This window comes from Budorcas taxicolor, chromosome X, assembly GCF_023091745.1.
Source record: "Budorcas taxicolor isolate Tak-1 chromosome X, Takin1.1, whole genome shotgun sequence".
In the NCBI taxonomy this organism is placed as follows: Eukaryota; Metazoa; Chordata; class Mammalia; order Artiodactyla; family Bovidae; genus Budorcas; species Budorcas taxicolor.
In genome coordinates, this window is record NC_068935.1 from 15,995,947 (window position 1) to 16,011,012 (window position 15,066).

The 15,066-nt window shown below is 38.9% G+C and overlaps 1 protein-coding gene across 1 annotated transcript in view; it reads left to right on the forward strand.

Moving 5' to 3' along the window:
• Window positions 1-14,824, forward strand: part of MID2 (midline 2) — a 96,053-nt gene extending 81,229 nt beyond the window's left edge. The window contains exons 6-10 of the mRNA XM_052663335.1: window positions 2,771-2,898; window positions 3,998-4,141; window positions 10,950-11,111; window positions 13,372-13,579; window positions 14,422-14,824. Of these exons, the coding sequence (XP_052519295.1) occupies window positions 2,771-2,898; window positions 3,998-4,141; window positions 10,950-11,111; window positions 13,372-13,579; window positions 14,422-14,824 (1,045 nt within the window). The remainder of the gene's footprint in view (window positions 1-2,770; window positions 2,899-3,997; window positions 4,142-10,949; window positions 11,112-13,371; window positions 13,580-14,421) is intronic.
• The last annotated feature ends 242 nt before the right edge of the window (window positions 14,825-15,066 follow it).

The window sequence follows — 15,066 nt, forward strand, 5'->3', positions numbered from 1 at the left end:
GCATATTCTCCCTGTTGCAGACTTGTAGTTCCTAGGGTTTTGGTTACCATCTAGCTGTTGATGATTCCTAGCTCTCTATATCTAAATCTTCTTTTCATGGGCTCAAGTATAGCCTCTGTGGTAGGTGGAATAGATAGCTAACTCTGGTATGGCTTGAGAATAATCTACATAACCTAAATATCTTTCTCACTGGTCTCTCTCACAGGGTCTGAAATTCTTCCCCACAATTAATCATTGTTATGTATTAAGAACCAGGACTTCAGTTTTAACTGAGAGAGTTATTCCTTCCCCCTTACTAATGACTGACAGCTCAGTTGGTAAAGAATCCGCCTGCAATGCAGGAAACCCCAGGTTGATTCGTGGGTCAGGAAGATTCCCCTGGAGAAGGGATAGGCTACCCACTCCAGTATTCTTGGGCTTCCCTGGTGGCTCAGATGGTAAAGAATCTGCTTGCAATGTGGGAGACCTGGGTTCTATCCCTGGGCTAGGAAGATCCCTGGAGGAGGACATGGCATACCTCTCCAGTATTCTTGCCTGGAGAATCCCATGAACAGAGAAACCTGGTGGGTTACAGTTTATGGGGTCGCAAAGAGTTGGAAACGACTGAATGACTAAGCACAGTACATACCAATTTAATTAAAATTCTCTGTATCTAAAATGTTGCCCGTTAGTTAATGAAAGGCATTTTAGTGTGGTTTCTATATAATGCTAAATAAAGAATATTTAAGCCGTTTATAGATAATCCATTTTTATAGATAATCTATAAGGTCAGTTGTTTATAAAATTCAGCATGACAAGATACAGTAGCAAACTTTGCTTTACTAAGTCAGACCAAGTTATAATTCAGAATTGTCTTTTAAACAGCTATCCAAAAACAACATACAACTGTAGAACTACTGTATATGTGTGATTAGTAATGGTGCTTTAGCCAACTCAGTTAGAAGGATTAAATTAGAGGAGATATACCAGCAGCACAAACTTTGTAAATTATGTGATCATAAGGCTTAAGAATTAAAACCAAACTCATAGGCTAAAAAATTTTATGAATTAGAACTATAATATCAAAGAATATTTACATTTGAACCTATTTTCACATGTAATGCTAAATTTGGCCTCCAAAATCTGAGTCATTTTCAGTCCTAATAAAAATATGTAGGCTCATTTAATAGAGACATAAAAAGCTGCTATGATACCTTTATTTATAATCATAAATGCTATCTCGTTTTACTTTACATTTCTTTGATTTCTCATGTAATTGGGATTTTAAATATATTTGTTGGCTATTCATTTTCATGTTTATGAATTAACTTTCTATTTTATTTGTCTATACTTCTTCTGTCACCACTTTGCTTTCTGCTCATTCCCAGACACCTGAAAAAGCTGACCTGTCTCTAGTTTTGACCCCCTCCAGTCCATCCGCTGCAGCTGGAGTATTGCTCTTGAAATACAAATTTGCGCTCATCACTCCTCTGCCTAAAATGCTTCAGGGGCTCTCATTACATTAGTCTTTCACTTGTTTGTCCTGGCCTGAAATTTATTCCCGCAACATTTCTATTTTCAGAAACAGCCAAAAGCTATTGTCGTAGATGTGTAACAGGGTATCTGTGCATGAGGAGATGTATTTGTTTAACTCCTCATCCCCTTATAACTAGTTCACCATACAAGTTTCCTCTCTGGTCGTCCTACACTCAGTGCCTCTTCTCTCCACTCTAAGGTGCATATTGTTGCCAAGTTAATGTTTCTTTCCATACTGTTATTTGCATGCTCAAGAATTCTCATTGGCTCTGATTCAGGTCAGGCACAGGGCCTAAATATGTATGTTTCAATCAAAGCTCAGAGATAATTCTGATGTGGAATAATTTTTGAGAATTGTAAAAATATACCTTTAATTTTTTTTTTAAAGTAACTGTCTACATGGTTAAGGGTATAGAGTTTAGAATCCAATGAACATGGGTTCAGTTATATTTCTTTTTTTCTGACCCTTGTGTGACCTTGAGCAAGTTCCTTAACCTTACTATGTCTCATTTACAAAATGGAAATAACATTTGCTACACAGGGTTATGGAAAGGAGTAACTTAGATAATGCGTGTGAAGTGCATGCCTGGTGTCTTATACATACTGAATGCCTGATAAAAGTGACCTTTGTGGTGGTGTTGTTAGTCATTCAACAATTATTTATTCACTATGTGTCCAACACTGTGTTAGGGACCATGGTATAAAATGCAGATCCTGCTTTTGAGACTCTTACAATTAGTTAGGGAGCTAAAACTAGCATAGCATTATATAACTAGAGAGCAATAAAATTAAATGTAAATGTTATAAAAGATCAAACAAACTATAGTATTTAGGGGAAAATTTTAACCAAGCCCTAGCGTGCTGGATTGTTGATTAACATTAAAAAAAAATAGAGGGGGGAGAAAAAAATCTCTCAAACTGCTGTCACCAAGCTTTCAGAGGTCTTGATGCTGCCTGCCAGATGGAAAATGATGCAGAGGGAAAAAAATCCTGTATTTACTTCTCCAAATTAAGACAGGATGGGGGAGTGTGTTTGAGGAGTGAACATATGTGAATAAATATGGTATAACCCTTAATTGGTTCCTGATGATTAAAATTTAAATGGTTTCCATTGGAAAAGGACAGATATGATATTTTTCATTTTAATCAAGTCCTACCAGTCATTTATCTTCACCTTGTTAAACCAGAAATCAAACATTGGATAAAGGTTGCAAATCTATTTTGATGTATGTTGATGCACTTTTCTCTCTTTCAGGGTCGCTATGGCAACTGCATCTTCTCAAGTTCTGATTCCAGACATCAATTTTAATGATGCCTTTGAAAACTTTGCTTTAGATTTTTCCAGAGAAAAGAAACTGCTGGAGGGGCTAGATTATTTAACAGGTGTGAAAATACTGTGCTTTCCTTTCCATTTTAGTTCTTTTCTTTTGGTAGGCTTTTACTTTAAAATAATCTGAAAAGGACAATATTGTACAGATGCCTTTATAATCTTTAAAATGATACATATATCTTTTTAGATAGAATATATTTTAATTCATGTAACAGAAAATAGAAATGATTTGTCAAATATTTCCAAGGACAGAATGGGTTTACACACCATCCCTACTTAAAGGTAAAAAACAAGAAGTTGCTGGTGGTTTTCTCCTTACGAGCCTGTCAGTAATATAACGTCACCTGTTATAGGGGTAGAACTCGGGTAGTAATTAAAGAATATTAGAGAATTTCTCACATGGGTACAAGTACCACCCAAATGCTTGTAAGGAAATTTAAGAATTAGCAGAATAGGAAGAAAAATGTAAGAAATATCTGACTTGCGGAGAGAATTTTAGAAAATGAGGGCAACAACCTGTCTGTTAAAAATACTGACTACCTTCAGGATGTTTGAATGATCATTTCATGAGGAAATATACACACACAATAGCTTCGTGTTTGTAGTTATCGTTGTTACTATATTAAAATAGGTGTCATTGATGGAGCATCTCCTTTAAGCCAGACACTATATATTAATTTTACATCATGATCCTTACAAGGAATCTGTGAGGTAATTATCATCCCCATTTTACAGATGAGGAAACTCATATTAATTTGCACAACTAATCCCTATTAATACTGCCAAAATATATAATGCAACTTATTTTGAAATAAAAAGAAAATAGATTGAAGGCCATATAATAAGGAAACACATGACTACGTTGCTCTAATAGCTATTGTATGTGTTAGTGCAGGCCAAGTAGACAATGGGTCTACTGGGTAATTTAGGCTTAGATCTTTGCCTAAAATCCCTATATCATTGAAGCTAAAGTGGTTAGGGGAACTTGAGGTCTCAGCACTTGACTTCAGGTTGTGTGGTACGTGCAATCTAAAGCTTCTTTTTAAGAAAACCTCCTTTCCAGATGTTGGGTTGGTTAGCAAGAGTAACAATTATAAAATGCCAGAACAGAGAGTATGTTTTCCTTACCTTCTTTTCCACCTTTCGTTACAGCCCCCAACCCACCATCTATCCGAGAGGAACTCTGTACTGCCTCCCATGACACCATTACGGTCCACTGGATCTCAGATGATGAGTTCAGCATCAGCTCCTATGAGCTTCAGTACACCATATTCACTGGCCAGGCTAACTTCATCAGTAAGTCATGGTGTAGTTGGGGCCTGTGGCCAGAGATAAGGAAATGTAAGGAAGCAGTAAGCTGCTCAAGATTGGCCGGGGCGCCACGAGGCAAGTGTTTGTAAGACATGTTAGGTTGTTTAGTATAGTGTTGTGTAGACAGTGCAAGCTCCCCCAGCACATTGCAAAGACCTTACTGATGGGTAACAAGCAAGTTGTGTATTTCCTTGCTGGGCAGTCACTGGGGCCACTCCCATTTGTTTATGTAATCCTTAGCCTTTCTTGAGTTAATCCATGTCACTCCACTCTCTGAAATCAGAACACAGCTCAGAATTCGTTCCTGAGTAGTTAAGTCACAATCATTGCTGATTCTATGTGTGTGAACATCTCTCTTCTTGATTGTTCTTCTGCTTCATTATCATGGTAAAAAACATTACATTCAAAGACTACCACTTCCTTTACTGTACCCATTTGTATCAGTGACAAGCCTCCTGCCTCTGTCACTCTTCCCTCTATCCCTTCTCCGTTTCCTCCAAAAATTACACCAAATATAAAAATGCATTAGCGAGCCACCAAATAAAAGATGTTCTGAAAGCAGTCATTCAGCTCACATGTTATGGTTTTATCTTCTGATGAATTGGAACAAGACATAGGACCTTAACTCAAGCTGCAAGTTCCCCTCAACCTGCTGGAGAAAATGGAAGTAAAAGCCAAATTATTGGAACCAACTTGCACACTAAGGTTCCATCTGCATAGCTGCAAATTAGTATTTTCTTTTTATCTTGTGTTTGTACTTCTGTGTCTGACTTCACAGACCTGTGTGAGAGGAGTTTTTCTGATGAAACCCTCCTGAAAGGCTTCCTTTTCCCATCTTGTGACAATTTAGGGCCACATGGTGGGGTGGGGAGGTGAGAGGACATTTGGGGTCCAACTCTAAAAAAAACACTTGCCTCGTGCAGCTCCAATCTAAGCCACTTGGCCCTGGTAGCTGCGTTCCTGGGTGTTTGTTCAGGTTGTGAAGCTGCAAAATGCTAAGGCTTCCCCAACACACGTGTTTATAGTGGCCTCTCCTGCTCTGGAAAGTCTTAAAGCCAGTAACTGTGCTTTTCTTTCCTGATATGGGGAGAGCAGTGGTCTCCTGGGAGTTGAGGAAAAAGTCTAAGAAGTGACAAAGATCAAAAGGCTGTTACCTCTATTTTCAAGGATAGATAGTCCTTTGTAAAGAAAAGCTTAAAGGATAATTCTTAGTAGTGATAGGATCATAGCATTTTAGAATTGGAAGGGACCTAAGAAGTCATCTAGTCAAATCTTCCCTTCTACCAGATACCTTGTAGGTGGTTGTTCTGTCTCTGCTCAAACATTTCCAGTAATGGATAGCCAAATTCTAGCAAAATAGCCCATTCAGTTGTGCAGCTATAAATAATTGTCAGTGCTTCTTTATAAAAGCCCCAAGACTTCCTCCTAGTGAATAATAATAATTTACATATGTATGTGTTTCCATTTACAGATACTCCCATATATGTTATCTCATTTGGTCCTCATGACTTCTTCCTTAGCCTTATGAAATAGATGATATTAATTATTTTATAATGATAAAATTATAGACATAGAAATCGAGGCTCAAGTTGAATGAGTTGTCCAAGGTCACAGAGCTACAAACTGAGGGAATCATGATTTGAACCCAAGCTTTTCAAACTTCAAGCTTAATGCCCCTTGAATTAAACTAGCTACCAATTAGTCCTAGTCCATGGAGAATAGCTGAATTATTACTTTTGTGTATTAGCTGATATCCCCTTACCCTATACCTTTTTTCCAGTAGCCACGTTGACTATTATGTTGACTGAACATATAGTAAGCTGAAATCCCTAGGCACTTCAAGTCGCATTCCTATACATTCGAGTGTTTACACTGAAATACAACATCTTGAATTTATTCCTAGGGACATTTTTATCTGATTAGTTCTGACTCCTTACCCAGCCAACCAAATTTTTTTGGGGGAGTTCCTGCCTCCTGATATATTTACCTTCCTTCCCAGCCTGCCTTCTATGTCTTCCTCCTTTGATCATTAATAGAAAAGTGGAATAAGACAGGGACAAAGGCAGAACCCTGAAGCAAAATTTTGGATGGCAGTGGGCAGATAAGTTTAAACTATTTTACTCAGAATAAATATTCATGAAGATTCCAGTCCTACATGCTAGCATGTTGACTGAACTCTGTTTGTGAGAGCTACTTTCCCTTAAGGTTTTCCTACATTTTCTCTTTTAAAAACCACTGTATTGAGGTGTGATTGACATATAAAAAGTTGTCCATCAACAGATGAATGGATAAAGAAAATGTGGTATATACATAAAATAGAATATTATTAAGCCTTTAAAAAGAAGGAAATCCTGCCACATGCAATACCATGGATGAACCTGGAGGGCATTGTGCTAAGTGAACTAAGCCAGACACAGAAGGACAAATACTACATGATACCACTTATATGAAGAATCTTAAAATAGTAAAACTCCACATTTTCTTTAACCAGAACTTTCTTCCTTGTTGGTTAGAATTTTGTCTGGGGAAATAGTTCTCTTTATTTTTTTCAGCTTTTCTCCTTTATTTTGAACTTTCTTCCCACTTTATGTAAGATTTGAAATGGTCATAGGCCAATAGTGTTTCAGATGCTGCTGTTGGCTGAATGAAAATTCCAACAGATGTTTGGATAGTGGTCTTCCCCATTACTGTGTTTCTTTCCTCTGTTTCAATTTTGCATTTTGTATTATAAAAGCAACTGGCTATAACTTCTGGCTGCCAGGCGGTCTGTAACATACTGTCACAAAGATTAACTTCTGTTTCCCCTCAGTCTTGTCCTCACGCAAATGCTCTCTATGCCCATTTACACTCAGGTTCGTGGATTTCCATATTGTGGTCTTTTCCTTTTGGACAAGGTGTATACTTCCATTACCGTAAATAAGTGATAAATTCCATCTCACTAAGTCTCAGTGATACCCAGAGGATCATATATTTACCTTTTTAAAATTTAGAAATGATTTCAAAATTATTGAAAAGTGTGCAAGACTAGTGCAAAGAACACCCATATACTCTTCACCCAGATTCACCTATTGTTAATATTCTGTCCCATTTCCTTTATCATTTGCTAACATTCTCTATTATGTTTTTTTCTGAACCATTTAAGAGTAAATTACATACATCATGGCTTTTCACTCCTAAATTCTTCAGTATATGTTTCCTAAGAATAAAGAAATTCTCTTATGTATCCACAGTATAGTTATTAACTTTAACAGATATGACATTGATGCAGTGCTTTTAACTAATCCACCATTCATATTCCAGTCTTCACCATTGACCCAATAATATATTTTATGACATACAGAACCCGATATTGTCCTATATAGTCTAGAATCAGGTATTGGACTTAATTGTCATATTTGTAGCATTGTTTAATTTGGAGCATTTCTTCAGCCTTTCTTTGTCTTTAATGACATTGTTATTCTTTTTTTAATATAAATTTCTTTATTTTAATTGGAGGTTAATTACTTTACAATATTGTATTGGTTTTGCCATACATCAACATGAATCCGCCATGGGTGTACGTGTGTTCCCAATCCTGAACCCCCCTCCCACCTCCCTCCCTGTACCATCCCTCTGGGTCATCCCAGTGCACCAGCCCCAAACATCCAGTATCATGCATCGAACCTGGACTGGCGATTCGTTTCATATATGATATTATACATGTTTCAATTCCATTCTCCCAAATCATCCCACCCTCTCCCTCTCCCACAGAGTCCTAAAGTGCCCTTTTGTTTGTTTATTATGCTGTTCCTTGAGTTTGTCTGATGTTTCCTCATGATTATATTCAGATTATGCATTTTTGGCTTCCATCACATAAGTGATGTGTTCTCCTTAGGATATCACATCAGGAGACAATGTGTACATGCCCTTTACTGGTGATGCTGATTTTGATCACCTGATCAAAGGTGTTATCTGATTTGTTCTCTGCATAGTTACTAGTTTTCCTTTTGCAACTAATAATCAATCTGTGCAGTGATACTTTAAGGCCATAACAATATCCTGCTTCCTCATCAAATCCATCCTACTTCCATCCCTCTTTTAGCATCAATCAAGAATTCTCACCTGATCCAAACTTTACTCTGATGATGGCAAAATAATGATTATTCCAAGTGAGCATCTCATCCCACATTTACAAGTTGCCACTCTGCATTCTACTGTAAGCAAAAGTCTCATCCTTCATTTTTTTATATTTTTACTTCTCAGTATGGACTCATGAATTCTATTTTTTCATTTGTTTATAATTCTTTACTGCTGTTACTTATTTTGGTGCTCAGATCGCCCAAATTTAGCCAGTTGGAGCTTTTTAAGCTGACTCCTGAGTCCTTATATTCTCCCATCATTTTCTCGAGCACTTCCTTACTTTGCAACATAACAAAAGGTTATTGGCTCATTTTAGACCATACCCTGCTCCAGCCTTAAAATCAGCCATTTTTCCAAGGAACCCTGGTCACTTTTCGTGGCAGGATCTTGTTAGAGACCAAGACCTGGGTACTAGAAAAATACACCCACAATACACCCATGTACATATACATATTCACGCATAATATATGTACCCACATACTTAACATATGTGCACACATGTATGCACATACACATACACATTTTAGAAATAATGAGTTCATACCAATATCTCCAGCGCATCCCCACAGTTCTTTCTTGCCACCCCCCCATTTCATACTTGGATGTTCCTGCTTCCACAGTGAGAACCCTGGCTCCCAACAGCATCAACACATATACTCATTTGCTCAATCCCATAGCATATCTGAAATAGTTTCAGAATGGCGTTGCCCATACCACTACAAAAACAAGCAATACTGGAGAATCTATTGACAGTTCTCTTCTTGCCCTTTTCTGTGATTGTTGACATTTGAAATGCAGGTGGCTTCATTTGGTTTGTTTGCTTTCGGTTTTAGACCCCACTCTTACCATTCATATTGGTGTCATTTAAATGTTTTTAATTTCTAAAACATTATTTCTGAAAGGGAAAGGTATGAAAAAAAAAGGTATACTCAGAGAAGTGTCATTCTTGTATTCTTTTAATCCTCTTCCCCTACCCTCATCCCTTGTACGTAACCAGCTTCATTATTTTCTGGTTTTTCTTTCCTGTTGTGATTATTGCTTTGTAAATCTAAGCCAATAATGTAGGTTTTCTAATTTGCCTTTCTTTCTTGCATGAAAAAGGTAGCATACTACTTATACTCTTTTGTAATTTTCTTTTTAAAATTAGTGGTATATCTTGGAAATCATTCCATTATCAGTTCATAGAAGTCTCCCACCTTCTTTTTTTCATAGGTGCATAATACTTCATTGTGAAGATTGTTTTCTCTTTTGATTTTTTGTTTTGTATTGTTAGAAGTATAACTGAAAGATCATATGTTTCCCTCCTACTGTTAAAATTTAATATGTAGTTTATGACTCATACTGTGCATTGATACATTGGCAGTCAAGCCCGCCAACATTTTTTTTCTGGCCCCCATCCTTGTCATTTCATGAGAATCAATGAACATTGCCACCAATTATTTTCTTTCTATAGCATATCTGTTTGTACCCCATTATGCTTCTTTTTCTAGTTTTAATTTAGACTTCTACCTCCCCCCAAATTAATTACAAAACCTTCCTGATCATATCTTTCTCAAATCGATTATTATTATTTCATTTTTAATCTTTACTAAAGCCGCATAGAAATAACTAAATCTACCAGTCATTTTCCCTCCCCTTTCTTTTCCATCCTCTGGTAGAATTATGGTTTAAAAGTGTTAAAGTGAAAAGCAGATAACAGAAGAGATAACTGTAAATTCACAGACTGGAATGTTGATCCCTCTTTTATCAAAATTTAGCTAAATACATGTTTTTAATTATGTATATTTTTCTCTGTTTAAGTCAATGTTTATGGTCTAAAGAGTTTCAAAAGCAGAAACCTAGATCTCTGGTCCCTTTCCCTACTTGGGAGGGAAGAAGGTTCCAGACAACAAATGTGTTCCTGGACTGCCCAACCTCAAATGAGTATTGGAATTAGAAACAGGGAGGGGTAAAATAAGTAGTGTCAAGTAAGGAGATGCTATTTTACTTTGACTATCGTGTCATCTCCTTGGCTTCCCTTTGACACCTTGGAGCCCACCAAGATTAGAAGCAAGGGTGAGGATGGTGTGGGAGAGCTGAATCATAAGCCTTGAAAGCTTTGCTACCTTGCAATGACAAAGGAACATTGTTTGCTCCATGAATTGTGGAGCAATGCAGTGGAGAGAACGCTGGACTAGGTTAAAGAGACAAGGGTTCTGCTCTCAGTGCCACTCTCAGCTCTCTGTGGCCTTGGGCAAGTCACTTTCCTTCTCTCTTAGTTTCCTATTTGTAAAATGAGGGAAATACGGTGTCTAGTTGGCCTTTTGGCTCTGAGATTCCTTGTTATTCTGTTCTGCTCTACGCATCCGAGGGTCAGACTGAGATCTCAGAGGACCTTTGGGGTAAAGATCTAGAGATGCTATGAAAGACGTGATTTTGTGTAGAAGTTTTCCCTGTATTCTTTGGCAGAAAATTGAAGTAACTTTTCACTTGTGGTTACATTCAATTACCAGAGGCAAGGAGCTTGGCATAAGCTTAGCTCCATGGAAGAAAAGAAGCAGAGGGGATTCATCTCCCTATGTCTTCCATGACTCAAAACAAAATGAAATTTGCTTTGGGGGCTTGTGATGAATACTCAGTGTGTTTCTCATCCTGCCTTTTTTACATTAACATCCTTGCTTTCCCTACATTACAGGCCTGTATAATTCTGTGGATAGCTGGATGATCGTGCCCAACATCAAACAGAACCATTACACAGTCCACGGGCTGCAGAGTGGAACACGCTACATCTTCATTGTTAAAGCCATAAACCAAGCAGGCAGCCGGAACAGTGAACCTACCCGACTCAAAACAAACAGTACGTTGTGGTGATCGCCAAAGGAGAGAGCAGCTTTGCCCTCCTAAGCAGCGAGTACTCTTAGCCTGACACTGGCACCTCCTACAGCAGTGTAAGAGGGCAGAGGCACCAAGTAGAGAAGCTTTGTCGTTGGAGTCTGTGCTTTGGGCCAGGGGGGTTGTTTGTGCCCCTGGGAGGTATGTGGACACAGAGATATACAGAAAACTGCTGGTGGCTTGGGAGGATGTTAGTAAAGAGATTTTTTTGTTTATTTGTTTTTGACTGTGCTGGGTTTTCATTGCTGCATGTGGGCTTTCTAGAGAGTTGTGGCAAGCTGGGGCTGCTCTCTAGTTGCCATGCACGGGCTTCTTTTCATAGTGGCTTCACTAGTTGCAACATGCAGGCTCAGTAAGTAGTTGTGGCTTGTGGGCTTAGTTGCCCCATGGTATGCGGAATCTTCCCAGACCAGAGATCAAACCCATGTCCCCTGCCTTGGCAGGCAGATTCTTAATCACTGGCCCATCAGGAAAGTCCAGTGAATTTTTCTCTGCATTCTGCCTTCATACTTGGGGTGCAACTGAGTAAAAGAGTACTGTTTGTAATAATCTGGTAAAATTCTCCTTCAGAGAAGCCAAACCTGTTAGGAATGCTTTTTGACAGGAAAATCCATCTAATTTAGCTTGACAAATATTATTTGTGAGCAGCTGAAACAAATAGTATTTTTTTCTCTCTTTCATATAGCAAGAAGCTCAAAGGTAGGCAGTTCACGGCTGGTGCATGTCATAAAAGACCAAGGCTCCTCCTCCCTTTGTGTGTTGGCTTATTGCTACATGGTCCCAACCTGCCCACTGCAACCTCCAGATGACAGATTTCTTTTTAAGATAGAAAGAAGGGGGGAAACACTGGTACATTCAATGACTATCCCTTTTACCAAGAATGTAGACATTTTCTCAGAAGTTTCCCCAACCCCATCTGACTTCTGCTTCCATCTTCTTAGTCACCCCTAGCAGCAAGGGAGGCTAGGAGCTTGAGTATTTAGCTTTTCTTGCCTCTATAGTAAAAGCAGATAAGAGAAAGAAAAGTAGTGGGTGGGTGTTACATTGACCAACAGTGTCTGTCAGACATGTTTTGTATTATACAGCTCTTGCCATACCCAGCTGTTGGCTCCTAGTAACTAACTGCTTTGTCATATGACTTTAAGGAATTCTTTGTTGGGAATGATCCTACACAACAGATATTTTCTCTAATTATTGATTATGCAACAATCACTCTAACAAAGTGACATATTAGATGTTATAAAGATGCTTACTCATTGGAAGAAAAGTTATGAACAACCTAGATAGCATATTCAAAAGCAGAGACATTACTTTGCCAACAAAGATCTGTCTAGTCAAGGCTGTGGTTTTTCCTGTGGTCATGTATGGATGTGAGAGTTGGACTGTGAAGAAAGCTGAGCGCCAAAGAATTAATTGATGCTTTTGAAGTGTGGTGTTGGAGAAGACTCTTGAGAGTCCCTTGGACTGCAAGGAGATCCAACCAGTCCATTCTGAAGGAGATCAACCCTGGGATTTCTTTGGAAGGAATGATGCTAAAGCTGAAACTCCAGTACTTTGGCCACCTCATGCGAAGAGTTGACTCATTGGAAAAGACTCTGATGCTGGGAGGGATTGGGGGCAGGAGGAGGAGACGACAGAGGATGAGATGGCTGGGTGGCATCACTGACTCGATGGACGTGAGTCTGAGTGAACTCCGGGAGTTGGTGATGAACAGGGAGGCCTGGCGTGCTGTGATTCATGAGGTCGCAAAGAGTCGGACACGACTGAGCGACTGAACTGAACTGAACTGAATTAGAGGGCAAAACAATTTGTCCTGTAGTTGAGTTATTCTCAGGTTTTTTGTTCTGCCACCAAGCAGCAATTATCTCATCTGTCCCCTCGCTTTGCCTTACCTGAAATACTCCTTCCCCTAAAATCTGCTCAAATCCCAAACCATGCACTGAAATAAAGCAAAGCACAAAAGTTATTTGAGAATAGGAGACCTTGAGAGCCCCTTTTAACTTGATAGTCTATGAAGGGGGGACAGCTTATTTTTATTTTGTTGAAAACAGTGGCTTCTGTCCTGCTTCTTTCATATAATCCAAGCACCAGTCAGCTTTCACTGACTCAAGAATGATCATTATGTCAAGGTTCCTCTGATAGTGATAGTCCTGCAGAACCAGGAGAGAATTTTTACATACTTTCTCATGCATTTTCTTTTTTTTTTTCCCTACTTTATTTTTCAGGCCAACCCTTTAAACTGGATCCCAAAATGACTCACAAGAAGTTGAAGATTTCCAATGATGGATTGCAGATGGAGAAGGAAGAAAGCTCTCTGAAGAAGAGCCATACCCCAGAGAGGTTTAGTGGCACTGGGTGCTATGGGGCAGCAGGAAATATATTCATTGACAGCGGTTGCCACTACTGGGAGGTGGTCATGGGGTCCTCCACATGGTGAGTAGATCCAACTTTTCTTTCTCCCTGTTGTTAGGTTCCTGGGAGATTCAGTTTGACAGTATAAATATAATACCAGTAAGTCAAGGTTAAAAGGCAAGCGATGGAAACCACTCTTAGAAAAATGTTCCAGTTTCTTAAAAATCAAATCATGTATGCCATTCTCCCAAATCATCCCACTAATTGCCAGTCCAGGTTTGATGCATGATACAGGATGCTTGGGGCTGGTGCACTGGGATGACCCAGAGGGATGAGATGGGGAGGGAGGCGGGAGGGGGGTTCAGGATTAGGAACTCATGTACACCCGTGGCAGATTCATTGATGTATGGCAAGACCAATACAATATTTTAAAGTAAAAAAAAAATAATAATAAAAAATAAAATCATACTGTTAAAAATTTAAAAAAATCAAATCATGGAAAATATACTGAGCTAGGAGTTGAAAATTACAGCATTCTAATTGCTAACTTTTTTTAAAGCTCTAGTGCTATCATTGTTATGGATCTAAATGTAAACTATTTAAGGAAGAAACATGTATTCTATTGCTTAGATGTCCTGTATGATGTCTGTGCTGTGTTGTGCTTAGTCGCTCAGTCATGTCCAACTCTTTGTGACCCCATGCACTGTAGCCTGCCAGGCTATTCTGTCCATGGGCTTCTCCAGGCAAGAATACTGGAATAGGTTCCCATTTCTTCCTCCGGGGATCTTCCCAACCCAGGGATCGAACCCAGGTCTCCTGCATTGCAGGCAGATTCTTTACCATCTGAGCCACAGGGAAGCCCAATGGTGTCTAACATAACTCAGATCATGAATAGATGTGATCTCCTTTCCATTGTCTCACAGGTATGCAGTTGGCATTGCCTACAAATCAGCTCCCAAGAATGAATGGATTGGCAAGAACGCCTCCTCGTGGGTCTTCTCGAGATGCAATAGTAACTTCGTAGTGAGACATAACAACAAGGAAATGCTGGTGGACGTGCCTCCACAGTTGAAGCGCCTGGGTGTCCTTCTGGATTATGACAACAACATGCTGTCTTTCTATGACCCAGCTAACTCTCTCCATCTTCATACTTTTGATGTGACCTTCATTCTTCCCGTTTGTCCAACATTCACAATCTGGAACAAATCCCTAATGATCCTGTCTGGCTTGCCTGCCCCAGATTTTATTGATTACCCTGAGCGACAGGAATGCAACTGCAGGCCTCAAGAATCCCCTTACGTTTCTGGGATGAAAGCTTGCCATTAAGTTTCAAGAGAGCATGTAATAATTCACTGGCTCTCCAGTTCAGCAGTGCTTCCCTTCCTAAACCTCAGTTAGTGTCCAATATAAACGATACAAAAATGAAGTTCATTTGAAGTATCCAAAAGAACTAGATATAATAGATTTAATTTTTGTGCATTAAAGCTTGTATTTGAATTAATGTATTGAGTTTCTCAGAACAAATTATGCGTAGCCTGGGTTCAAGCCATTGGAGAACAAATTTGGAG